General features: G+C 59.8%; 7 protein-coding genes across 7 annotated transcripts; 4 read left to right on the top strand and 3 right to left on the bottom strand.

The window, feature by feature from the left end:
- Window positions 1-163: 163 nt before the first annotated feature.
- On the top strand, window positions 164-1,346 carry BXZ73DRAFT_99789 (mitochondrial carrier; the record flags this gene model as incomplete). The annotated part of the gene is made up of 4 exons (XM_048028113.1): window positions 164-249; window positions 306-489; window positions 546-1,094; window positions 1,149-1,346. The coding sequence occupies 4 exons, from the start codon at window positions 164-166 to the stop codon at window positions 1,344-1,346; spliced, it is 1,017 nt and encodes a 338-aa protein (XP_047879710.1).
- A 688-nt stretch (window positions 1,347-2,034) lies between these two features.
- On the bottom strand, window positions 2,035-3,636 carry BXZ73DRAFT_76246 (Actin/actin-like protein; the record flags this gene model as incomplete). The annotated part of the gene is made up of 7 exons (XM_048022378.1): window positions 2,035-2,205; window positions 2,267-2,442; window positions 2,498-2,600; window positions 2,661-2,947; window positions 3,025-3,381; window positions 3,494-3,536; window positions 3,595-3,636. The coding sequence occupies 7 exons, from the start codon at window positions 3,634-3,636 to the stop codon at window positions 2,035-2,037; spliced, it is 1,179 nt and encodes a 392-aa protein (XP_047879709.1).
- Window positions 3,637-3,944: 308 nt separating this feature from the next.
- BXZ73DRAFT_89157 (uncharacterized protein) lies at window positions 3,945-9,007 on the top strand (the record flags this gene model as incomplete). Its single annotated transcript, XM_048025188.1, has 17 exons — window positions 3,945-4,065; window positions 4,113-4,166; window positions 4,217-4,270; window positions 4,321-4,436; window positions 4,492-4,540; window positions 4,567-4,623; window positions 4,680-4,756; window positions 4,807-4,974; window positions 5,022-5,195; window positions 5,258-5,605; window positions 5,661-5,830; window positions 5,881-6,025; window positions 6,076-7,174; window positions 7,856-8,557; window positions 8,605-8,755; window positions 8,807-8,853; window positions 8,910-9,007. 17 exons carry the CDS (start codon window positions 3,945-3,947, stop codon window positions 9,005-9,007), a joined length of 3,630 nt encoding a protein of 1,209 aa, XP_047879708.1.
- A 485-nt stretch (window positions 9,008-9,492) lies between these two features.
- On the top strand, window positions 9,493-10,212 carry BXZ73DRAFT_89156 (DNA polymerase delta, subunit 4-domain-containing protein; the record flags this gene model as incomplete). The annotated part of the gene is made up of 4 exons (XM_048025187.1): window positions 9,493-9,841; window positions 9,892-9,943; window positions 9,999-10,086; window positions 10,135-10,212. 4 exons carry the CDS (start codon window positions 9,493-9,495, stop codon window positions 10,210-10,212), a joined length of 567 nt encoding a protein of 188 aa, XP_047879707.1.
- A 148-nt stretch (window positions 10,213-10,360) lies between these two features.
- Window positions 10,361-11,951, bottom strand: BXZ73DRAFT_99786 (uncharacterized protein; the record flags this gene model as incomplete). The annotated part of the gene is made up of 10 exons (XM_048028112.1): window positions 10,361-10,652; window positions 10,707-10,756; window positions 10,821-10,885; window positions 10,957-11,160; window positions 11,215-11,242; window positions 11,294-11,400; window positions 11,456-11,517; window positions 11,565-11,739; window positions 11,791-11,825; window positions 11,884-11,951. 10 exons carry the CDS (start codon window positions 11,949-11,951, stop codon window positions 10,361-10,363), a joined length of 1,086 nt encoding a protein of 361 aa, XP_047879706.1.
- A 1,005-nt stretch (window positions 11,952-12,956) lies between these two features.
- BXZ73DRAFT_44307 (kinase-like domain-containing protein) lies at window positions 12,957-14,756 on the bottom strand (the record flags this gene model as incomplete). The annotated part of the gene is made up of 9 exons (XM_048019313.1): window positions 12,957-13,090; window positions 13,139-13,230; window positions 13,280-13,524; window positions 13,580-13,629; window positions 13,678-13,743; window positions 13,791-14,123; window positions 14,173-14,290; window positions 14,347-14,435; window positions 14,528-14,756. Coding segments are annotated over 9 exons (1,356 nt in total), but the record flags the coding sequence as incomplete, so codon positions are not given.
- A 5,989-nt stretch (window positions 14,757-20,745) lies between these two features.
- BXZ73DRAFT_5124 (uncharacterized protein) lies at window positions 20,746-21,132 on the top strand (the record flags this gene model as incomplete). The annotated part of the gene is made up of 1 exon (XM_048020591.1): window positions 20,746-21,132. A coding segment is annotated over one exon (387 nt), but the record flags the coding sequence as incomplete, so codon positions are not given.
- Window positions 21,133-24,790: the final 3,658 nt, after the last annotated feature.

Below are 24,790 nucleotides of genomic sequence, written 5' to 3'. Positions count from 1 at the left end.
GCGGGTCGCATTGGTCGCCTCTGATCTAATCTTATCTCTGCCAAAACTTCGGCGCCAAACGGCCAGCAGCCGACTCGACGCGACGCTGCTCGGAGAGACGACTTGCCCTCGTCCACCTCCATTCCCGCCCCTCCACCACCACCTCCCTCCCACCTTCTACGCGATGTCCGCCTCCGTGCCCCCTCCAAAACCGGTCATCAAAAGCAGCTGGCTGCCGTCCAAGTCCTTCCAGCACTTCGTCGCCGGCGGGTGAGAGTATGACGTCGCGTCCTCGTGTAGACGTGTCTGACCCGCCTCGCGCGCAGCTTGGGGGGCATGTGCGGCGCGATCGTCACAAGTCCATTCGACGTCGTCAAGACTCGCCTCCAGTCGGATCTCTTCCGCGGCAAGGTCGCTTCCGTGACCATCGAGGCCAACGGAGCCGGCACGCTCGCCGTCCGCCGCAACGTCCTCTGGCACTTTGTCGAGACGATGCACATTATCCGGTCCGTCCCTTCGCGCTCGCCGGCTCGCCTTTGGCTTTGACGCTTCAGTCTGCTCTGCAGCGACATCTACCGCGAGGAGTCCCGCGCGCGCTCTTCAAGGGCCTCGGACCCACTCTCGTCGGCGCCGTGCCAGCGCGCTCCATCAACTTCTTTACTTACGGCAACGGCAAGCACATCATCGCAGAGAACTTCAACCATGGCGTCGAAAACTCGTATGTCCACCTCGCCGCTGCCGCGATCGCGGGGGTTGCGACCGGCACCGCGACGAATCCCATCTGGGTCATCAAGACCCGCTTACAGCTGGACACCCACCCGGTCTCGTCCGCGACCGGCGCCGCGTCAGCCCCAGGCAGTCGTAACTTCCTGGGTGCGTCGATGGGCATGGCGAGGAAGATCCTGCGCGAAGAGGGCTTCCGCGGCTTCTACAAAGGGCTCAGCGCGAGCTACCTGGGCGTGGCGGAGACGACGATCCAGTGGACTCTCTATGAGCGCCTGAAGCGGTTAACGGCCGGAACGCAGAGCAGGGGTGGAGTGCAAGAGTGGCTGGGTATGATTGGGAGCGCAGGGTCGGCAAAGTGTGTTGCGACGCTGATCACATATCCGCATGAGGTGCGTCGGCTGTTCGTCTTACTTCGTGCTGCCCCTCATTTCACTCCTCCCCAGGTCATCCGCACACGACTACGACAGCCCCTGGTCAACGGCAGGATGAAGTACACTGGCCTTGTTCAGACGCTTCAGCTTGTCATAAAAGAGGAAGGCGTCGCCTCATTATACGGTGGGCTTAGTGCTCATCTTATGCGTGTCATCCCGAACGCGGCTGTGATGTTCTTCATTTATGAGGCCGTGCTACGGATGGCATAGTCTCTCTTTGCTTCTCCAATCCCTTTTTTATCATCGCCCCTCCTATTCCCTCATACTCTCTCCACCTCCCGCCCTTCACCACTTCATGACCTTATCTCGCATTATGTGCGCTTTGTTGCACCGCTATCGATAACGCTTTATCATGGTATAATGGCCCCCACCCCTCACTCACTCATCCACCGTACACTATCGCACATATCAATGTACAATACAATAGATCTCATGGATATTTCTCTATTATGGGCACATAGATAATCCGGTTCCAATTCACCTTCGTCTTCACGGAATCCCGTTGTTCGCACGGCGAGGCTCCCTATAAGATGGGCCGTCGACGTTGCTTTGAGTGCCCATGTGGGAGACCTGCATGCGGAACTATCAAATGACAAGAAAGAGGGGTTAGCATTGATGTGAGAGTCGAGCGTCGGTTCTTCAGCTTCACCGAAGGACATGCCGGTGTCATGACAAGCGAGAGAGGGTGAGAGGAGTCTGACAGAGAATGTATCAGTCTGCCCCGCTTCAGTGAACAATTGTGCTTGCACCGGATCGAGTGATGAATGGGACATAAGCAAGCAAGCAGCCCGCCGCGTAAGGAAGAAGATCGACCCGTCATTCAAAAATTGTTACAGCATGATTACAATACTACCAAACAATCCGCACCTCCTCCGTCCGAAACCGTCGGCGCCCAGCCTCAGTTCTCGCCGCGGCCGAGCTTGTCCAGCGAGCGGGCGCCCTGCTCGAACCACTCCTCACGCGAGACCCAGAACTCTTCCCGGTTCTTCATGATGTCCGCGAGGACGGCGCCGCCGAGGAAGACCATGTGCTTCCGGCGCGGGGGGTCTTCGATGCGGATCTTGAATTTCTGAGGGCACAGGATTGGGATCAGCGCGAGGATGCGAATCGGACAGACGGAAGGGACGAACGTTCAAGCGTGAGGGGTCGCCGTTCAGCACTCGTGTCAGGTAGAGCTGCTTCATCTCCTTCTCCAGTCGACTTGGCAGGCCGGGGTACATACTTGACCCGCCGGAGAGAACGATGTGCTTGTACAGCTCCGAGCGCACATCTACGGCAGCTGCCTGAATGGTTTGGAAGAGCATTTCTGGGTACACATATAAGAAACCGAGTGCGCAGAAGATGGTATGATGTGAACATACCTGCAACACCCGGCTGCTCAACGTCTACTAAGTGAGGCTGGAACATACACTCTGGAGCCTCAAAGCGTTCCGAACCGATTTTGATGACACGCCCATCGGGTAGCTGCGCGAGTGTCAGTTGCGCACGAAGTCTCGTAGCAACGGCCTGAGTGGAAGAACTCACTGTGTAGGTCTCCACAAGGACGGTCGTCTCCTCCGATAGCCGTGTGTCCTGGTCGAGGTCGTATGATACATAGCAAAGCTTCTCCTTGATCTCCCGCACAGTCTCAAAGTCCGCCGTCCGGTTGAAGGCGTACCCACGCATGAGGAGAAGCTTGATCAGATAGCGAGTGACGTCGCGGCCGGCGATGTCGAGACGTCGGGTGAGATGGGGTAACGAGAAGCCGTCGAACACGGGGACAATGTGTGTCACACCGTCACCAGAGTCAACGACGACACCCGTCGTGAGACCTGGCGGGGAGTTAAACGACATTGGCAAGCGCACCTGGAGGAGGCGAGAGTACGCAAGAGACAGGAGCAGGACGCACCTTGCGCATACAACGTGAGCACGGCCTGGATGGCAACATAGACCCCCTGGAAGCCGTACTCCTCGAACATGACCTGGGCCATGCGCTGCCGGTTCACTTTCGGGTTCATCGGGGGCTCGGTGAGGAGGACTTTGCGGCCGCGGGTGTCGACGCCGAGCTTCTCGTCGAAGGTGTAGTTCCAAAGGAGCTTCATGTCCTCCCAGTTGCGCACGATACCGTGCTCCATCGGCTGCGTGACTTGGAGATAGTTGCGGTTCTGGGCGGCCTCGTCACCGATCATGACATCCTTGATCACTGCTGAGCCCGCGACGCGCTCCTCTGCGCGAAGGATGGGCCGGCCGACGATGGAGGGGAAGACTGCGAGTGGTAATACACAGAATGAGCATACATGAAGCAAACAGATGAGGAACGCGAGTATTAAAGCAGTTGTTCACGGAAAAATGCAAGATGATAGCACAGATCGACGCACCATGTTCTGGGAAGTTGGAGCCGGCATACCCGACCTTGACGAACTAGATGTGCAGGCTGTGATGAGTGCCAAATACAAGTGATGTCGGGCAAGATACGCACGCCGGTACCGTTGTCAACGACGAGCGGAACTGACGGATCCATGGCAGAGGGAGGTCGTAGAGAAAAGAGTGGGTGTCGTGGGCGATGTCGTCGATGAAGGAGAGGTCGTCCTCGAGGAGCTGCCCGCGGGTTTAGCGCAGGCGCTTTGCGGGACGGCGCAGCCGGCGCGTCGCGGTGAGTGCGCCTGCAGCCTTTGCTCGCGACCCCGACCTCCTTTGCCCCTTCAACCCTTTCTCTCCCTCTGCCTGCACCCATAACTTCGCGCCCGACGCGCGTTCCGCCACATAATCCACCGCGCGTCTCTCATCTCTGACCCAGTCGCGTTCCCCATCTCCCACTCCTGATCAGTCATGGCGCGCGGGGCGGCCTCTCCCCCGGTCAACCTCCCTAAGGTCTCATTCGTGAAGGTCACCGAAGAGACGGCCAAGGCCGCCCCTGGTGTGCACGATGGGACGGCGCGCACTTATGGGTGTACGTACGCGCACATTTCCCCGCTCTCTGTTCCTGACCTCGCACAGACAACAACTTCGACCCCAAATTCGCTCAGCCACAACACTACATCCGTTACATTGGTGCGTTCGCGCGGTGGATTTGTTTGCCACTCAGCTTATACCGTCTTCAGAGCCTCTTGAGAGTGATCTCGCGACCCAGGTTGAGTATGATATGGATGAGCAAGGTGAGTCCTTTGTGAACCCTGCACCTCGTACGCTTATGAATACATCGTAGACCAAGAGTGGTTGGATGCTGTGAATATGGAACGAAAATCTCAGCAGCTCGACAAGGTCTCGTACGAAACCTTTGAGATCATCATGGACAGGCTGGAGAAGGAGTGGTTCGACCTCGTACGTCTCCTCGACTTGGTGGGCTTCTAGTTTTCTCTCACAAACGCGCATATAGTCGAAGAATGTCCCGAAAACCGACATGGGTCTTCCCTCTGAAGAGTCTCGTGCGCAATCTGCGACGATTCTGAAGGCGAGAACACGAACGCCATTGTCTTCTGCGACGGGTGCAATCTGGCTGTACATCAAGGTGAGTATAGTCGTCTGCTAGGATGGTCTTCGCGTTCATATCTCGTCCTTGACCAGACTGCTACGGTGTCCCATACATCCCGGAGGGGCAGTGGCTTTGTAGGAAGTGTACAGTCTGTCCTGAGGTCCCAGTAGTGAGTCGTTGTGCTAGGGGGTGCGCGATCTAGTCTCACTGCGTTTTCAGGAATGCATCCTCTGTCCCAACGAAGGCGGTGCATTCAAGCAGACTGTATCCGGAGAGTGGGTACATCTATTATGTGCCATTTGGGTACCGGAGACAGGGGTTGCGAACGACGTCTTCATGGAGCCCGTTACTGGTGTTGACAAGATCTCGAAGCAACGTTGGAAGCTGGTAAGCTCGGATGACTCTTCTCTCACCCGTGTGTTCATGTGTTGTAGAGGTGTTCTGTATGCGGAAAGAAGCAAGGAGCTTGCGTTCAGTGTTCTAAGCCCTCTTGTTTCACGGCCTTCCACGCGACATGTGCGCGCAGGGAGAAGCTCTTGATGCCCATGAAGGCCATTCAAGGTTCGGAGGCTCCTACTCTTGCGTGTTACTGTGAAAAGCATCTTCCGGCGAGTACCTTTTCAGGCGTCTTTGGCGATATTAACAAGCTGACAAACGTTGTTATTCGCAGCGAGAGCAGTACGACATCCGAGAAGCCATGTTGAGCGCACGAGAAATGGACATGGACGTTCTGCACCCCAGCCCGAAATCGAATAAGACCGCGCGTGCCTATGCGAAGACCTACAAGCCTGGTCCTCCTCTCGTACCCAAGATTATGGTCAACCGAATCATCCAGTACACCTCCCGCATTCACTTTCGTCAGAAGAGCGACTTCGTACACGCGGTGTGCAAGTACTGGAGCCTCAAGCGCGAAGCTCGGCGCGGTGCTCCCCTCCTCAAGCGCCTCCACCTTGAGCCTTGGACCGCTCTTTCTGGAACCAAGCAACACACCGACGAGGAGAAGGCGCTGAAGCTGGACGTAAGTGATTCCACAACTCTTTATTGTACAAAGGAGCTTAGTGGCTCTCCGCTAGTACATGAAACGGCTTCGTAACGACCTCGGTAGCCTCCATACTCTCGCCGGTCTAGTGAAGAAGCGAGAGAAGGCTAAACGCGAGCAGTACGAAGTCATACAAAGCGTTTTGGAACGCTTTTTCTTCCCTCACGAAGCCTACCTTCGCTACGCTTTCGAGAAGATCACAAGGTAGACCTGGATTTCTTCATCGATCTAAACATTACTCACGCATCATGCAGCCCAGACAGGCAGGACTATTTCAAGTCTCCAGTCAACAGAGCTGAGGTCCCCGATTATTACGATGTGATTAAAGAGCCTATGTGCTGGGACACTATCGACCAGAAGTTGGACCGACATGAGTACCTCGACTTGTCACAGTTCAAGGTGAGTATTACCTGAAAACGTCTCCTTCCGATGCTCATATTGTTCAACAGCATGACATCGAACTCGTCTTGGACAACGCGATAACATACAACGAACCCAATTCGCCATACTACAAGGTTGCAATGCGTATCCGAAATAACCTGCCGATGGAGCTGGATGCACTTGACAGTCTCATGAACCACTCACCCCCACCTCTTCAAGAGCCCATGGACGTCGACATCGAAGAAGATTCAAAACCCCCCGCCGAACCTCAACCCACGGCCTCCCCCCAGCTGCCCACTCTGCCCCCTCTCGGCGACCTCGAGCCACCATTCCCCATCCTCGATCTCCTCGAGTCGGAGGAGACCATCCGTCAAGCCACGACGCTCATCATCACCTCCAATCCCATCCAGTCCCTCCTGAATCTCGAGCACCCGCTCATCCGACCCCCTGCTCCTCCCCCGCCCGGTTCGAAGAAGGCCAGCGGGTCAACGAAGGGGACGGACCGCAAAGCCGCACTGGCGCGGAAGCGCGCAGAGCGGCAGGCCGCACTCGATGCGTCGCCTGGCTTCCGCTCGCTCCGGTCTCAAGGCGGGCCGTTCGACTTCGTGCCGCTCCGCTCGTCATCCCACCCTGCCCCTGAACCAGAGTCGGAGTCGGAGGCTCCCGAGCTCGAGGTTGAACCTGAAGCGGGTCCGTCGTCAGTTCAGGAGCCTGCGGTGGATGTCAACGCCCACGCCGACGAAAGTGTCGACATCGACATCGACATCGACATCGAAGGTGACGACGAAGCCGGTCCTGGCACCGTCAACCCCGATGGCCTTGAGGTCACCAACGACATGACTCAAGAACCGGAGGCGGCGACGGCAGCGCAAGAGCCAGGACCAGAGCAGGAACTTCAGCTTGAGCCCGAACCGGCAGAGCCTGAAGGGCAACCAGAAGAGGAGCCGGAACCTGTGAAGAAGCCACGGAAGCCCCGACAGCGCCACCTCCCTCCCCCACCGAAGGAGGTGCGCGATGTTGGCAGCTGGGACTCGTTCAAGCAGTTCGAACAGGGCTGGATCCTCCCGCCTGAGCAGAAGCGCGGAGGGCGTCGAGTCGTCGAGCGCGGGCCTGCGCCCCCGCCAAGAAAGAGACAGAAGAGGAGTACGCGCTTTCTCTTTCTTTCTTGTGTGGTATCCGCTTAAAAGGAGCTTCGCTTGCAGCGCACAACCGCAATCCAACAGAAGAGGCGAGCGTCATGTCGGCTGCGCCTGGGGCACGCTCGACTCCTCTAATGGAGCTCGAGGACGATCTGCGTCCGAGCCTGCAGCGGTTCCTGAGGCGTCTCCAGCTGCGTCTCTCGGTCGTCTGGCGCCCTCTGAGGAAGCTGTAGAACTCGATATCTCCGTGGAGATCCTCGATGACAAGGAAGAGGACCTTCCAGAGTTCCCGATGGAGCAAGCATCACAACCTCCGACCGAAGCGTCATGGAGCGTAAACGCCACGGAAGAAGTAATGGATGTATCCATGACCAGCGACCATGCCGCCGACGACGACCTTCCTTCCCCTCTCGATCGTGATGACATTCACAAAGATGATGACCCCTTCCCGAGGTTGTTTTTCCGACGTTCGACGACATTGCCATGGACGTGGATCAAGATGCTCAGCCCTCGCCACCGCCTATCGACGACCCCGATGCCACTGAAACGGAAGGCTCCGTCCACGCACCTGACCCAATCGGAGACGTACCAGTGCCTTCGTCACCTTTCAACCCGCCTTCAAACCAGTCGTCAAGCCCACCTCCAAGCTGGCCACAGACAATACTCCCGAGCAGCCGCTAAATCCACGTCTCCGCTCCCTCCCGACGAGTCAGCGATCGAACCAGCCGCCGAAACACCGCCGCGTCCCCCAAGCCTCCGCCCGAAGCCGAGTCCGAATCCACGTCCGAGGACGAGCGCCTCGGCAGATCATCATCGTCGAGCACCTCGACACGCCCGAGATCCGGCGCGCGAAGCAGCAACGCGCCCGGCTCCTCCGCGAGAACAAGCAGCGCGTCGCGGAGGGTCTTGCGCCGCTGCCCGTCCCTGCGTTCTCCGACCTCGTTAAGGACTGGACGTCCAGCCCGGAGGTCCCGCGCCCGACCCCCGCGCTCCTCGCCGCGCCGTCTGCGGTGCGCACGCAGAAACCGAAGCCCGTCCCGCGCCGGTGAACAAGCCTGGACCGAAGCCCGGGCAGAAGGCGAAGCTGAAGGCCCTGCAGCAGCTGCAAGCTCAGCAGGCCCAGCAGACGCGCAGACGCAGAGCAAGCAGAAGGGCAAGCAGAAGGCGCAGCCGAAGCAGAAGCAGAAGCGGCGTGGGAAGAAGGCGGGCGCGCTCGAGGAGTCGTCGGACCTCACAGACTTGTCGGACGAGACGGATGCGGAGACGGAGCAGGGCAAGCAGGCGCTCCCGCTAGTGGCTCCTCCACAGGCACGGATTGTGAAGCGGCGGAGGGTGCCGAAGCCGCTGGACCCGAACGAACCCGGCGTGATCACGCTCAAGCCGGGGGAGAAGCTCGAGGGAGGGACGCTCGGTATGTTGCCCTTTCGTGCGTTGCGTCACACACTCATACTTGCTTAGTGTGGGCGAAGATTGGCACCTTCCCGTGGTGGCCGGCCGTCATTTTCGAGGAAGACGACAGGGACATCCCGGCGACGGTGCTTTCGCAGAAGCCGACTGGCCTGGTTGGATGTGTGCTTGTGCGATTCTACGAAAAGAAACGAGCTGGTGTGTCCACCACCCTTACTTCTTGCGTCTAACGGTCGCTCAATCGCGTTCACAGGGCTTGGCTCCCGCTCAGGAACTTGCGATATCTCGGCGAGAACAACAGTGCGTTGCTCCGTATTTTCGTGCGTATCATAGGCGCTGATCATCGGGCATCGCAGCGTTGGACGGTCAGATGCTCGCCGCTTCGAGCAAGTATCAAACGTGGAAGAACTCCGTACGACGGACCGAGTGTCGCAACGCATACCAGTACGAGTGATTCACGGCGTGATCGAGGGTCATTTTTGCTAACCTCTGTCATAGGGACGCGCTTGCAGAGATGGAGCCGGAAGCAGCAGCAGCAGGGTTGGCCGGATCGTCAGGTCCTGGAGAAGGAGAGTTTTTGGAATCCCCAGATGTCGATGAGCAGCTGGTGCCGATGGACGTGGATAGTGCCAGCCCGACGGTAGGTGCAGAGTGAAGGCCCTTCGCAGACATATCACTCCTTGTCGTTGACGTTACCTTATGTATTCTTATTGAGCACGCGGTGTAATCCTTGGGCGACGACAGGATGGGGGGGCCGAAAGTGAGCATGTGGGCAATACTCCTATTAGTCGCCGACTACGATGTGTAAGCGTAAGGTTACGTAATACAAGTGGTCCTGTCTTGCGTCTGGTACAGAACCCAGTGTGCTCCCTCGCTTAGTCTCATCCTCCATTGCGCAATATCCATACCCTCCGAAGATCTTCCCAACCGCCGAGTCATATGAAACAATCCAAGCTCTCATTTTCGTCCAAGCGCACTGGCTCAACTCCTGGCGGGAAGACTGTCGCTAAGCCTGCGCTCTCCAAACGGCCCTCGCACACCTCGTCCAAATCTGGCTCCGCCTCCCCCTTCATCGTCCTCTCTGACTCGGATGAAGGTGCGGAAGACGGTGACGAGCGAGATAAGTCCCTCAGTGTGAAGCGACGGAGGAAGAACGCCCCTGCGCCGGCCAAGGAGCCCGAGGCGGAGAAGGAGCCAGAGGCGGAGAGGGAGAAGTTGGATGTGTCGGATAAGCGTTGGCGGAAGCTGTACGGCGCGACAAGGGAGCAGATGGGGCACATCGACCCTGGTGAGTGCGACAGTCCGCGACGATCAGGTGAGGCTTACATGGAGGCGCAGTTCATGCGAAGGGAAAGAACATGGTCGACCACATCCTCCGCGTCTTTGACTTGTGCGTCCTCCTCCTTCCCTCCCTTTCCATTGTCTCTCATATAAGGGGTGTTCAGGTCGTATGAGTATGGTCCGTGTGTAGGGGTCCCTCGCATGGAACGCTGGGAACGTGCGGAGGCTTTGGGCTTGAATCCACCCCCTGAGGTGAGGATATGCGTCGTTCACCTGACCTGTCGACTGATCCACCCACAGGTGAAGACTATCCTGCTCACCAGAGAGGGCACAGCCGACGAGCGATACTCCCTTTCCGTCTTCCACGGTGAAGTTTAGCGTTGTGCGTCCGTTCCCTCCCGTGTCATCTTGTACTATCGGTTGCTGTGGTGCGTTTCGTTTGAAGTTCGATATCTTTGTAGCCTGTGCTGCCTGTACTGTACGCGTTTATTTTACAGCCCCAATGTATGCGTTAATCTGTTGTGCTTTACACCTCCCAGCGCCCCACGACCACCCCCCTATCCTCACGCTTGATGTCCAGGACAGCTCCCTTCACCTCGAACCCCTTCAGCGACTCGACGTCGTACATGGACTCGGTGTCGCTCCACCGTCGGCTGACTTCGAATCCGGGCGACGAGACCGTCGACGTCGCAGCCTGGCGGAAGACCACCGTTTCCTGCGGGGTGCTCGTCAGGGCCTCCGGCGAGTTCATGTCGGCCGCCTGGCGGTCAGCTTCTTGCAGATGGATGAGGAAACGCGAGACGAGGATCCCGGTAATGCTGCAGGTGGGTCTCTGTAGGCCGAACTTCAGCGACGAAGAAGGAGCGACGCACGGGTGGATGAATAAGATAATCGTGCTCGACGCCTGGAACGGCAGCGTTTCCTGAGGTCGGACGTTCGGTGAGCGCAGTGCCCGTGTTTCGCGGTGGGCAAAGTGGAAGACTTACAGAAATCATCGTCAGAGTCACGTGCAGTGCGTTGAGCACAAGCAGGACGACAAAGTAGATCGCGCCTGCGTTGGCCGGCGGGTTCAGAAGCGTGAACGAGCCTTACGGACCTACGGTCGCCGGAGAATAGGCTTACCGTCTCGGAAGAGCACCTCCGCGAACGACAGTCTCGCGCTCTCGCGGGCCGCGCGCAGTGCACCACGCCTCACGGTTGCGAGCCAGGTCGCGATGACGAGCAGCAGGTCAGCCGAGATGAGGCCGCCTCTCGAAATGATGGTCACTGCGTCCGGGAAACGGTCAACGGTCGAGAATGATGTCGACAGGTCCAAGAGCCCTACGCCTATGCATTATTGTGGGTGAGGACGTCAAATGTTCTCGCGAGGCTGAGACTCACATTTTTCCAAGCTCGGGGGAGATGTTCTCTTCGATTACGCAGCCGAATCCGGGACATTGACGCCTCGTAGTCCGTTCACAAAGGCCAGGAGGTTGACTCCCAGGGGGACCATGGAGAGCGCGAGGATGAGGAGCGTGAAGGGGACGTTCTTGGACGTCAGTGCATATGCACGAAGCGCGGCGAAAGCTGTGGCTAGTGTGAGTGCGAAGTGACTAGATGCGCGTATGATCGCGGCGTGCACCTGCCCAGGGAACGTACTGTAGGTACGCAAAGATGTTCGTTATGAGCGTCATGGGCTCACAGCTGGTACCGAAGTCAGGACAAGGTAAGTTCAAAGGGATCGTGCGCACCTTTGAGGTGAAAAATGAAACAGTGCTCCTGACGCATCCATCATTGCGGTGATGAGGACGATGTATCGGTTCAGCAGGAACAACACCGAGCTGCCCTTTAGTCGTCGCCCGCGCCATGGCCAGAACAGGTTCACCTCGTCGCCGAACGTGATCGCATACTCAAACATCAGCAGCGCTAAGCCAGTAAATCGTGGGTCTGTTTACAATGAGCCAGACCCGTGCTCACCAGCGGTTGCGAGCCCGCAGAGGTTTCCCACGAAGCTACGGGAGGAGGCGGGAGGGGGTTAATTATGCGGTGCATCCGAAGAAGAGTGCCCACATGGTGTTGAGTGCCGCGAAGACCTCTGCGGCCTCCGCAGCGTCAGAAGACCCATCTCCTGAGGACATAGAGAGCGAAGGGGACTTCACTCCGCCAGGGAGAAGGGAATGAAAGCACGAATGCGCCCGGTTCAAAAGGAGGGCGAAGAGGTCAGTCAACTTCCCCCCACATACCACCAACTTATACTGACCAATGGATCACGGTTAATATTAATGTCTGTTGCAAGAGCAGCAGATCTGTCTGCAGCATAACAATGCCTGACGTTCAACTGCGGGCGCTGCAAGTTGGTTACGAGGCACTGACAGAGAACCCCTCACTAGGCTCCGGCGCAGACCGCGCGGGTTCTGATAATGAGGAGATATCAGAAGTACCCATGCCAGTCGAATGCAATCCTCGAACGACAACAAAGCAAGGTGATGACTACAAAACAGATTACGCAACGCCCCGGGCCAGTGTCTGTACATGCAAAACACAGCAGGAAAGCAATCGACAGCATCGTCACGCAGCACAGAAACCGTCCAATCTCACATCCGACGCTCGCTCACCGGCCATGGCATCCCGAGTCCCGGCACCCCTTCCTCTTCGTGCTCCCGCAGGTCACTCACCCACCCTAGCGTCTGGATCGTGCTCGTCGTCGACGTCGACACCGCCGAGCCGTCCCAGGCTGCCCAGGCCGCCTCATCCTCTCCATCTGCATCACGCTCTGCGTACCCTACCCGTGCGCGCTTGCGCGCCGGCTCCTCGTCGCTGCCCACTGACAAGCTCGACAGGTTGCGGCCGAGCGTGCGCATCGCCCCCGCACTCCTTCTCGCACGCCCGCTCCCCTCCGCGCGGCGCTTCTCTCCGACCTTCGCGCGCGAGTGCGCGCGCACCAAGGGCAGGGACGATTGTAGCTCGAACGTCGTCGGCGTACTTTCCCGCGTGGTGGTGGTGGTGGTGGTTGTGCGCGCGGTTTCGCGCACCTGCAGGCTCTCCATGATGATCGTCGCCCCGGAGCCGCCCATGATCGTCGTGACGGAGCCGGAGCTGGCCGATGACCTGGCGGCACCGGTACGAAGCATCTGCTGTTGGAGGGAGAGCTCGCGCTCGAGGCGGCGCGTCTTGACGCGGGCCTTGCTCTGCGTAAGCCAGGAGTGCTTTATGGCCTGTTCGGGCGCGAGGCGCGCGGTGGGGTTGGGCTCGAGGAGGCAGCGGAGGAAAGCCTCTCCTAAGGAACATGTGAGAAAGGGAAGATCAGGGACGCGAGCTAACGGACCTTCGCCGACGATGTTGTAGTCGTTCAGAAGCTCCCAATTTGGCCCCTCGTCTTCCTCATGGGAGTCCGCGAAGGGATGCCTCTTCGTCAGACTGATATCGGCGTCAGACCACTGCGTTGCTGGGGCGCGCGAAGACTCACATGAAATAGACCATGACGCCCAAACTCCAGCTGTCCACGACGCTGTCGTACCCATTCGTGCCGTGCGCCAACACCTCCGGGGCCGCGAAGCCGCGCGTGCCGCATTTGGTCTGCAGAACCGACAGCGAGTCGAGAACCTTCGCCAGTCCGAAATCGGAGACTTTGACGATTGGAGGATGCTCGGTAGTGAGGAGCACATTTTCGGGCTTGAGATCACGGTGCACGATGCCCAGCCGGTGCATGTACTGCAGCTGGTGTTAGTGACAATATCGAGTTTGGAGAGAGGCCGGGTAAGATGACCTTGAGCGCATCGCAAATCTGGTAGGTCATGTCTTGCGCTTCTGGTTCGACTGTGGTCCAGTCAGTTACGTACCGGGGGAAATGGGAAGAGCACGTACGCAGAACATCCCGCTTGTACAAATATGACATCAGATCTCCTCCGGGACACAGCTCCAGCACAATGCCTACGTGACGTTAGCGCGACGTTTTGTCGACCTTAATTGGCACTCACTGATGCTATCGCCCTCGTAAAACGCCTCTTTGAGCCCACAGATGTTCGGATGATTCATCATCTGCAAGATCGTCACTTCCTTCATCAAGCTCTTCGTCGTCGTGCTCTCCCCGATCCCGCGACTCAGCGACGTGTCGAGAGCCTGACGAAGCCGATCCCCAGGGAACATCTTGATCGCGTACCACACACGCTCGCGCCGGTGCAGCGCACGCACGACGGTCGCATACGCGCCCTTGCCCAGCACGTGCGAGATGTCGTACAGGTCGTAGAGACCTTCCTTCGCGCCGTCCGCGGGGTCGCGGCGGATCGCGGCCATGTGTCGGAAGATGTAGCCTGTTCGCGCGGGTGAGTGTCAGGATCAGCAGGCGAGGGCGGTGCGCACGGTAATCCTCCTTTGGTCGCGCATCCTTGTCCTTGTTGGTCACCGGAGGCCCGAAGGAGATCTGGCTCCAGTCCTTCAGGAGCGAGGATTCGCCCCGGCCGAGTTTCCTGTCCCCAATCTGAAGGCGGTCGTCACTGAGTAAACGTTCGCGTAGATCGGCGTGCAGATCCCTACGAAGGTGCCGTTTGACGAGTTGCAGTCCGTGATGATCACCGAAGACTTTGAGTGGTCGCCGTCCCACTCGATCGTGCAATGTGTCTGGCCTTCCTTATCGACGTCAGCAAGGCTACCGGGCGCTCACTCGTGCTGAGCGAGCGCCCTGGAACCAGCTCGTGAGCGAAAACGGTGGACTTACTCATCTTGGCGTGCAAAGGCAGAACGACGTCGTTCAGTCCCTCCTTCCTGCTGCGCCCGAAAGTGTACTTGCGCTGGTTGTGGCACATGTCTATTCGACGCAGATGGGGGTTCTCAGGGTTGCAGGGGATGAGAGATCCCCAGATGTCTTTGTCGATGGACGTCGTGGAGACTTGGGAAGCGGGCTCCGTGGACTGTGTCGAGAACTGAGTCGACTGCGAGACCGCCATCTTAGGCGATACCGCGTGGGAGCTGTGGAGAGGAGAAGGAAAGAGTTGACTAAATGGTTCGACCCTGGAAGAGTCATGGTAAACGCGTAGCCAACGCCTGACAAACGAGGCAAGAATTACCATGAACGGGCTGTATAGTTCGATTAGACGTCCAGAGGTAGTTTACGGCGTATTGAAGCGTGTCGACAAGGCCCTCTCCAGCGCTCCTGGATCCTGTGGGAAGAGCCAGCAATTCAAAGGAGGAACACGTCTTTGTGGGCGCGCAGTCTGCAGATGATGGCGGTTCGCGACGCAGCAGTGGCCGCATGGCCCCCACGCGCTCAACGCGCCGACAGTCCGGGCGATGGATGGCGGTCGCTGCAGAAGAGCGCGGCGCGATCGAGCGCCCGGGTGACGTGGGACGAGCTGTGCGGGGCCGCGCGCGCCGCTGAGCGCTGAGCGCTGGATCCCTGCTCGTGCTCATGCGCCGTCTGCGCAATGCGCATGCCACTCTCTCGCTAGCCCTGCTCTTTGCGCGAAGCCGACCCGCGCTGGGCGCACCGCGACGCGTCGTTGACAGCGCACCAACGCCTTTCGGCACGTCCGACACCCACTCGCATGCCGTCCGTTCGCTCGCCCGTCGCTCGACCATCGCCGCCGCACTGCTGCGTCCCTCTTTCGCCGTCCGACCGGTGAGTGCCCGGGCTTCGCTCGACCATCCGCGCCCTGCCACTCACTCCGGTCTCCACACCTTCCTGCGCTAGCTCTGTCACCGCACGCTCGCAGTCAGTGGCAAGCGGCGCGCACCGTCGTCTCCACCACGCCTCAAGACCTCGCCTAACACGACGCTGGCCGGCAGTGCGTTCACCGCTCCTCCCGACTTCTCTTCCCGCCGCACTCGTCACCGTCCACCCGAGCGCTCACGTTCCGTATCCTAGCCTCTCCCCGCGCCCCCGCCCTCTGCCCCGCCTGCCCGTCTCTCGACGTTCCGTCGACCGCATACACCCACTTCTAACCGCCAGCCGGGCCCCATCTCGAGCCGTCCCCTATTCCCTTCGTCCGCAGACGTCCTCCCGCCCGACTTTCCTCTCCCTGTGGACGCGACAACGCCACTGTCAGTGGCGAAAGCCCCTCGGCAGCCATCCGATCGACGTACCGTATTCTCGCCCAGTGCCCGACGTCGCTTCGTCTGCTCACCAGACGCTCTCCACGCAGCGAGCGCAGTTACGAACAACACGAACCCGTGCGCTGGCGAGTCGGAGCTAAGCAGGTGTATGCGCTGCGTATGCGCTGCGAGAGGAGAGGTGGGCGCTCGGACAACGAGACAAGGCAGATAAGCACCCACTCCGCACGGGGAAAGGCATCTCTCCCGGTCGAGAACGATGTCTCGCATCGACCGATCCGAGGGCGGAGCATACAGCAACCTCTGACCGCCCGCGAAGCCCCAACTCGAGCCCTCCTCTCGTCCCTTCGGCCCTGTCCCTTCGTCTCTCGTTTCTCGACAGCATACACCCACCTCCGACCACCAACGAACTCGCTGCAGACTTCCCCGCCCGACGCCTCTCCCTGGGCGTGCAAGAATGGTCGCCTCAGTGACGAGAACTGCTCGCCAGAAATCCGACGTACCGGCGTATTCTCGCCCCCCACGCTCCGAGTCCTGCCGCATGCGACATCATATCAGCACTCATATGCAACCTGGCCAAGCACGCTCACCGGAACGTCTCACGAGCCACACCAATCTGGGGCATCTCGCGCCACGGCGACTTGCCGTCCTCCCTCCCGACCGCCTGCTTATCTACCTTTTCCCTCCCACCGCTCCTTGTCCTCGCCGACCCTCGCGTCCGCCCCCGCCCCTGCAATATTCTCCCCATCTTTCACACCCTGTGAGTGCCTGACTTCGCTCGCTCACGCAGGGACATGCCCGCCCCCGCGTACCTTCATCTCGCCGGCTTTGCATTAACCACGGACGCCGGCCGAGGCGCTGCTCGCTTCGACAGCCCTCCGGTTGAATGCCACCGAGCTAGGCGTTCAAATCCCTGAGACCACACTCGCTGCTGACGTCGCCAAACGACCTGCAGGACATGTTCCAGCCCCACGCGCTCGGTAGCGACTGTCACCCACCGTCTCGCCGCTCCGTTCGATACCCGCCCGTTCAAGCGGTCGCCGCCCCATCATGTCGTCACCCGCACCAAGAACGCGCTGCCAGAGCGAGACTCATGGCATAGGCCGCGCCCGTCGCGCAGTGCTCACAGTCTCCGGCACGCTGCTCACGATGTCCCTCCCCCTGTGCTTTCAGTGGCACGTTCGCGGACGCCGCTCCAGTGGATCAACGAGTCCCCTGCGGCCAACACGCAGGCGTGCGCGCTTTCGATCACCCCTGCACGCTCGTACGACCGCGTCCCTGCAGGTGCCACGGCGAGCACGGCACCCACGGACTCGGAACGCACCATGTCAAGGGCCCGCCGAGTAGCGCGGGGGATGGGTACGCGCCCAATTGATGGTGCCGTTCACGGCCGCCGTGCCCACCGACGCCGAACGGAATCGTCATCCGACCTCGCTGGAGGACAAATCCTCGTCCGTCACTCAACGCGCCGTGGCCGCTCGTGCAGGTCTGTCCTGTGGGCCCCGTGTGTCGTGCACGGGCTCACGTTTTGCGTCACACAGCGTGTACCGGACCGGATTGGGTCCAATTGTCGGTACCGGCCTCGCAGCGGTCGTGGCACGGCTGCAGGTACGTTTCGCAACCTCTGCACGATTCGACTCGAACCCCCAGCGCGCCGCGGATGTGTGCGCGGTACGCGTGCAAACGGGAATGTCAGACGACAGACACGCCTCCCAGCTCCTCACGGCGTCCGTCCCCACTTGCTACGGTCGGCACGGCAAGCCCCACGACGCGTTCTGCCGCGCCGAGTCCGCGCTCGGCACGCACTACGCCGCGGCGGGTGTGTCTCCCCGGGGACGATGCGCACCGTCGGCGGCGACGACGTCGGAGGGGCTGGAGTGACTGACAAACGCGCTTGCGGCGGACGGGATGTCGGTCACAAAGCGTGCGGCACGGGATCGACGAGACGTGTTGGCGACGTCCACCTCTCGGAGTTGGGCGATGAGTGGATGGCTGTGATCAGCGAGGGCATGGGACGCTCGGGCGGTCGGCGAACCGCTGTGTCAGTGCTTCCCATAGAACGCCGCCGACGCCGACCTCTCGGTCCCGTTTACGTCCCCGTCAAGGGAGCCGGGTGAGTTGTTTTGCATCGGCGGTGCACGTCGCGGACCTCCACATGAACTGTGAGTGGATTCAAACGGGAGTTCACATCGCGCTAACACCGTAGCACAGGTCCCTTGTTGCGGCACGACCCATGTCGGCGTTGCAGTCCAAGCTGCCCGCCCTCCTTGCTGCACCCTGGCTGCCGGCACAAGTGCAGCGCCGCTCAACGCCACACTGGACGAGTTGCAGTTCCGTGTTTGGCGTCCCCCTAACAATATATTTCATTGCTGAAATTGTGCAGTGTACGAGTGCGGCAGCAGGAAACGACACAACTGCCTGTGAAAATGAAGGCCGAGACATTCACGCGCGAGCACGTCGCCCCGCCGCATATGCTCCTGGTACCGCCGGTGGTCCGTGGGCTGGCTGACAGGACGTGTGCTGAGCGTCCGCTCAGATGCACACGGAGGAACGAGCCCGAATCGGACCTCTCGACACCGTCCTCCGCCCTCGCCTCCCCCGGCGGTTTCAGTCCGCGACCCGGGGTGCCTTGTCGCGGTACGCGGACAGTCAGTGAGGACAGGGTGGGAACCGACGTCCGCCGCCCGCACGGGCCTTGCACGCGACGCACAGTCCGCTCGTCTGCGAACATGACGTGGCGCGATCGTTCAGAACGCACTCCGAGCCCAATGCTCGAAACGACTGTTTGCGTCAACGAGACCTCGCGTGTGCATGCATCGCACAGCGTCGCCGCAAGAAACGTTCTGCAGCGCTCCAAATCGGAGCTCTGAGAAGTCGTGCCTGCACTGGCATTCCCCCACGCGGAGCGTAGGATGTGTTGGGACGCGCTCTAGGCCGTTCGAGAATGCGCCGAGCGCAGTGCTTGCCAGAGCCGGTCGGCGGAGGATGCAACAGATCGCTTTGAAACACGGAAGGATGCGTATTGTTGGTTACGTTCTGTGTGTCTTCCGATGTGTCACCGAGTGGCAGAGTGCGTTCTGCGCGGTGTTTGCGGTAAGAGTCTTTTCGGCACACGAGCGCGTTCTAGCTCGCTCTACACTGTTTGGTGCAGCCTACCGCAGCTGCAAGAGCGAACCCGGTCGGGAATGCATTGTCCACGCGGCTTCGAGCGTGCGCTGCAACGCTGGGAAGTACCGGCCGTGTGCATTCCCGGCACCTCGCGCAACTACTTGGGAACGCACCCGTCCTGCGGATGCTGCAGAGAGCGGAGCGTGCTTGGAGCGTACGAACCTACACCCACCAAGCGGCGCGGTTCGACACTCGTTCAGGGTGAGGCGACGGGTGCGCTGGACAGGACTTTCGTAACAGAATGCGCCGAGCGAGTCTTGAAACAGGTACGTATTCCCACTCCAATTACTGACAGGCTGCTCCATACGCACGTCACCAAACCAGTCTCGCCTTGAGCAGGCACTCGTATCAGAGCCCGGTCATACGCATCCGTGAACGCAGCGTACGCTGGTGCGTAGCGGACATCTAGCAAGTCATGAAGTCAGTGAACGGAACGTCCTGAACGTCGCGCTCACCGAAAGAGGGACAGGTGCGGCGGGACACGGCAAGGGCCAAAGACGTCTCACAGACCACTGGTGCAACGCCCGAAAGTTGAAACAAGGTCGCCGTCAGAGGTTGCAGGCACCATCGCCAGTCGGGACCATCAGTGCTGGACACTGTCAGCGCGGAGCGTCCACCAGCCGAGAGCGGCGGACGTTGCAGTCCGTCTATAGTGACACGGAAATTCGTTCAACAAAGCTGGCAAGAGCGTCCCCACGCACCTCGGAAGCCGTTACAGAAGGAGAGCAGGCGTTGATCAGCTCGTCCGCGAGACAAGGAATTCAGGAAAGGTGAATGGAACGGCCGGGATGTCGCGCTCACCGAAGCGTTGACAGGTGCGGGCAGCGGAACGCGGCAAAGGCCAAAGACGCGATATGAGGGACTGATGGACCACTGACGTAGCGCATGAACCCGGCTCGTCGCGGACGTCGGCGTAGGGCCCGCGTTGCTAGCCCGCGTTGGACAATGTCCCCACGAGCCGTCTGCCGGGAGCGCGACTTGCTGTTAACAAAGCGGGCAAGCACAAGACGCAGGAGTATCGGAAGACATACCAAGTGATTCAGTGCATGGTGTGGTACACAGGAATGCGAGACGGACGGTACCTGATCGTGGAACGAGGATACGCTGTCTCGGGAAGCGCTACACTGTCAGGGACGACCGGGATCGAGGTGAGATTGTCGCCGGGCGAGCGAGCGCGCGCCGCTGCGGACGGGAGATGGGAATCGGGAGGAGATACGGTGGCGATTGCCTGAGAGACAGGAGCGCGCGCGTACCTGAGGGCATCGACGGAGCGACGACCAGCTGTGGGTCCCGTCCGATTGATGGCGCGTGCTGGCCAGGCCCGTCCGACGGCCGGCGATGAGAGCTGGTGCCCCTGGGTCGCGTCCCCCGCCGGCCACCGTCACTGCCGAGAGGAGACGCGGAACGCGGGCTCGTACATAGGCTTGTCAGCGGGATCAATGCTCACTCTTGGCGCATACTACATCCACTCACCCGCCGGTACGTCCTCTGCCTCTCGTGAGGTGCTCGCTGACGCTTTGACCCGCGCAGAATGTCCCGACATAGGCGCAAGGCTTTCAAGCTCGGGCAGACGCTCGACCCTGCCATCGGATACACGCGACACACGACGCGCATCCGCGGCATCTGCGCAAGAAGATCAAGAGGGAGTTGGGTGAGCAACGTTCTATTTATGCGCGCACTCACGCCGACGGTACGCACCTTGCAGTCCGTCTCACCGAAGACCCGAAGACCGAGATGCGCTGGACGCTGGAGCGGTTCGCGAAACACGTCTTCGTCAAGCACCGGCTGCGCCTCGTCGGCTGGCCGCACGGTACCAAGTTCAGCAACCTCAGCGACACTGCGAAGAGCTTGAACGAGCTCACCCGCCTGCACCGGCTGTGGGACCGTGGCGACCTGCGGTTCGAGCGCGTGAGTGTAGAGGAGGCAGAGGCGGCGAGGGCGAACTGCCACCTTGCGGCGCCGACGCCGTTCGTCCTCCCACGGGGATCACGGGCGGACGAAGGCGAGCGGCGGGACCCAGGCGTGGTGGAGTTTGGGTTGTGGCACCGGCGGATGTCTTGCATGGTGACGAAGTCGCAGCGGGAGATTACGTCGGAGGACGAGGCGGAGCGGAGCGTCCATTCGGGAGGGAGGCATCGAGAGACCCTATCGAGGGCTACGATGAGAGTTAGTCACGGTCGTGGTCTCAGCGCGTTGACGCGACGTAGGGGGTGATGTCGGTACCGTAGTTGTAGAGCGCATCGCAATCAACTCGAGATAACGTTCAAATGAGAGTGTGAATTGCGTACCTGAAAGGGCCTGCGGCACGGGCGCACGCTGGGTCAGGGCTTGGCCGGGGCCCGGGACCACCCCGGAGAATGATATTGGCTAGCCGCAGCCGACGGTGTCGCCCGTTGGGAGCATAAAAGGCGTCAGATGTCGTGTCCCTGGCCTCCCCTCCCCTCTTCCTCTCCGCCGCCGTCTGTTCTTCTCACAACCCCTCCTCGGACGATCCCGTCACTGATTCCAACGCACCTTCGACCTTCGACCCGCGACCATGTGCGGTATGGTCTGAACCTGTCCCCACCGCGGCGTCGGATGCTGGTGTACCATTCGTTCTCCGACGGTTCTACCGTGTGATGCACTACGGAACGAGCGGCGGTCACGCTCAGGGAAGCACAACCGTGTACGTGTTTGTGTTCTGCTGCTGCTGCTGCTGATGATGATATCAACACCGCGTTAGTAGAGCCGGACAAAGTCTGCGCACCGAATGAATGCGTCGCATGTGGGGACACAAGCGGTACGTCGGTGTTTGTGTGCATTGTAATGGGCTGATGGAAGTCTGGTCAGCTCCGGTACGCGCGTTCCCGATGCAACACATGGACCTACCTACCTCCATGCTCTTCTCCCCGCTCTTGCCAACGTCCCACGTCCCCCCGTGAGCCATCTGAAACGCCTCTGGTGCGCTCCGTATGAGCCTGGAAGTCGCTTCGGCCCGGTACATGGCCCTCGCCGGTACGTGCTTCACGATTTTGATTTCGCTGCACGCTAACGAGCGTTCTGTGCACGGTACATTCACAACGACGATGGTGAGACGAGCGGACACGCAGGTGGGTAGGGCTTACCGGCATCGCGTGCTGCGTGTGCTCGCTCTTCCTCTCCGCTGCCGTCTGTTGCTGGCGCCACTCCTCCTGCTCCTCGGACACTCCTTTCGCCATCCGTCCTCCCGCAAATCAGAGGCACGCTCGACCGCACTCGACCATCCACGTTTCGTCGCGACACCTCGTCACCCGACACCTGTGTCAGTCTTTCGTGACTGTATGCGGTACGTGATGAGTCGTTCCGCCTCGAGTCGCGCTAGCATCACTGTCTCCACCAAGACGAAGCGCAATACGCTCACCTGCCGCCGCTCATCAGCACGCCGTGGTGGTGCATGCCAGCGCAACCATGTGCGTGTCTGATTTGTCTTTTCGTTGCTTTTGCTGATATGAATATCGCGTTAGAACCCGACGACGTCTGCGCGTCACGCGTGAGAGGGACGTACGCATAGGGCGCTCTCCGAGTGGGCTCGGAAGTTTCGTCGACGCGCGCCAGGGCCCGGTGGAGGACGGTGCGTTGATCTGGCTGCACGCCCGTGTGCCGCACGGTACGTTCATGATATTTTTACGACTGTCAGTGACACGAGAGCGTAAGCGGCTGGATGGGGCTTACCGGCCCGGTGTCCTACGGTACAAGCCATATGTGTCCAGCAACGGTACGTTCTGAGCTCGTGTTTAGGCCGGAATTCTGACGGGAGGTGGCCAGGGCCGGGATTGAAGTGGGTCGAGCATAGAGGGGAACTCGCGCACAAACGGGCGCGCACGTCGCCTTCCCAGTCGGCGCCCGAGACACGAGGCCCTCAACTCATCGAAGGTGCCGTCCGCCCAGGCCTAACTCCTCGAGCAAGCTGCTGCTGTGGCAAAGACGCGATGAGTCATTGGACGGGCAGACGATGCCAATGGAGAACCTACTTACCTTGAGTATGTGCAGGCCCGACCTTCCGCGCGGCGTACGGAGAGAGGGATGGCGGACGTAGTACGGAGACGTGGATGTAGTAGTAGACTCGAATGAAGCTGTTTAGACGCCACACCAACGCGACTCGAGCTCGAGCGCTCCCACGGTCTCTCCTCTGTCCCCCGCGCGGCCGTCCAGCCCCGTCTCTGCACGACCCCAGCGGCAATGCAGCACTTTCCACTTTCTACCCAACCATAGTTAGAATTTGCGCTGGTGCATGCATGGCATCATCTACCCGAGCCCCGATCTCCGTTAGCCGATCCTCGGGCACCTCCGCGAACGACAGTCTCGCGCTCTCGCGGGCCGCTTGTAGCGCACCACGCCTCACGGTTGCGAGCCAGGTCGCGATGACGAGCAGCAGGTCAGCCGAGATGAGGCCGCCTCTCGAAATGATGGTCACTGCGTCCTCAACGGTCGAGAATGATGTCGACAGGTCCAAGAGCCCTACGCCTATGCATTATTGTGGGTGAGGACGTCAAATGTTCTCGCGAGGCTGAGACTCACATTTTTCCAAGCTCGGGGGAGATGTTCTCTTCGATTACACAGCCGAATCCAGGACATTGACGCCTCGTAGTCCGTTCACAAAGGCCAGGAGGTTGACTCCCAGGGGGACCATGGAGAGCGCGAGGATGAGGAGCGTGAAGGGGACGTTCTTGGACGTCAGTGCATATGCACGAAGCGCGGCGAAAGCTGTGGCTAGTGTGAGTGCGAAGTGACTAGATGCGCGTATGATCGCGGCGTGCACCTGCCCAGGGAACGTACTGTAGGTACGCAAAGATGTTCGTTACGAGCGTCATGGCTCACAGCTGGCACCGAAGTCAGGACAAGGTAAGCTCAAAGGGATCGTGCGCACCTTTGAGGTGAAAAATGAAACAGTGCTCCTGACGCATCCATCATTGCGGTGATGAGGACGATGTATCGGTTCAGCAGGAACAACACCGGGCTGCCCTTCAGTCGTCGCCCGCGCCATGGCCAGAACAGGTTCACCTCGTCGCCGAACGTGATCGCATACTCAAACATCAGCAGCGCTAAGCCAGTAAATCGTGGGTCTGTTTATAATGAGCCAGACCAGTGCTCACCAGCGGTTGCGACCCCGCAGAGGTTTCCCACGAAGCTACGGGAGGAGGCGGGAGGGGGTTAATTATGCGGTGCATCCGAAGAAGGGTGCCCACATGGTGTTGAGTGCCGCGAAGACCTCCGCGGCCTCCGCAGCGTCGGAAGACCCGTCTCCTGAGGACATAGAGAGCGAAGGGGACTTCACTCCGTCAGGGAGAAAGGAATGAAAGCACGAACGCGCCCGGCTCAAAAGGAGGGCGAAGAGGTAAGTCAACTTCCCCCACATACCACCAACTTGTACTGACCAATGGATCACGATTAATATTAATGCACGACTACAATCTGTTGCAAGAGCAACAGATCTGTCTACAGCATACCGATGCCCGACGTTCAGCTGCGGGCGCTGCTTGGTTACGAGGCACTGTGGCAGAGAACCCCTCACTAAGCTCCGGCGCAGTTCTGATAATGAGGAGATATCAGAAGTACCCATGCCAGTCGAATGCAATCCTCGAACGACAACAAAGCACGGTGATGACTACAAAGCAGATTACGCAACGCCCCGGGCCAGTGTCTGTACATGCAAAACACAGCAGGAAAGCAATCGACAGCATCGTCACGTAGCACAGAAACCGTCCAATCTCACATCCGACGCTCGCTCACTGGCCATGGCATCCCG

The sequence above is a fragment of the Epithele typhae genome (genome assembly GCF_022376455.1).
Source record: "Epithele typhae strain CBS 203.58 chromosome Unknown BXZ73scaffold_13, whole genome shotgun sequence".
Classification (NCBI taxonomy): Eukaryota; Fungi; Basidiomycota; class Agaricomycetes; order Polyporales; family Epitheliaceae; genus Epithele; species Epithele typhae.
This window is presented reverse-complemented; position numbering and strand designations above follow the sequence as displayed.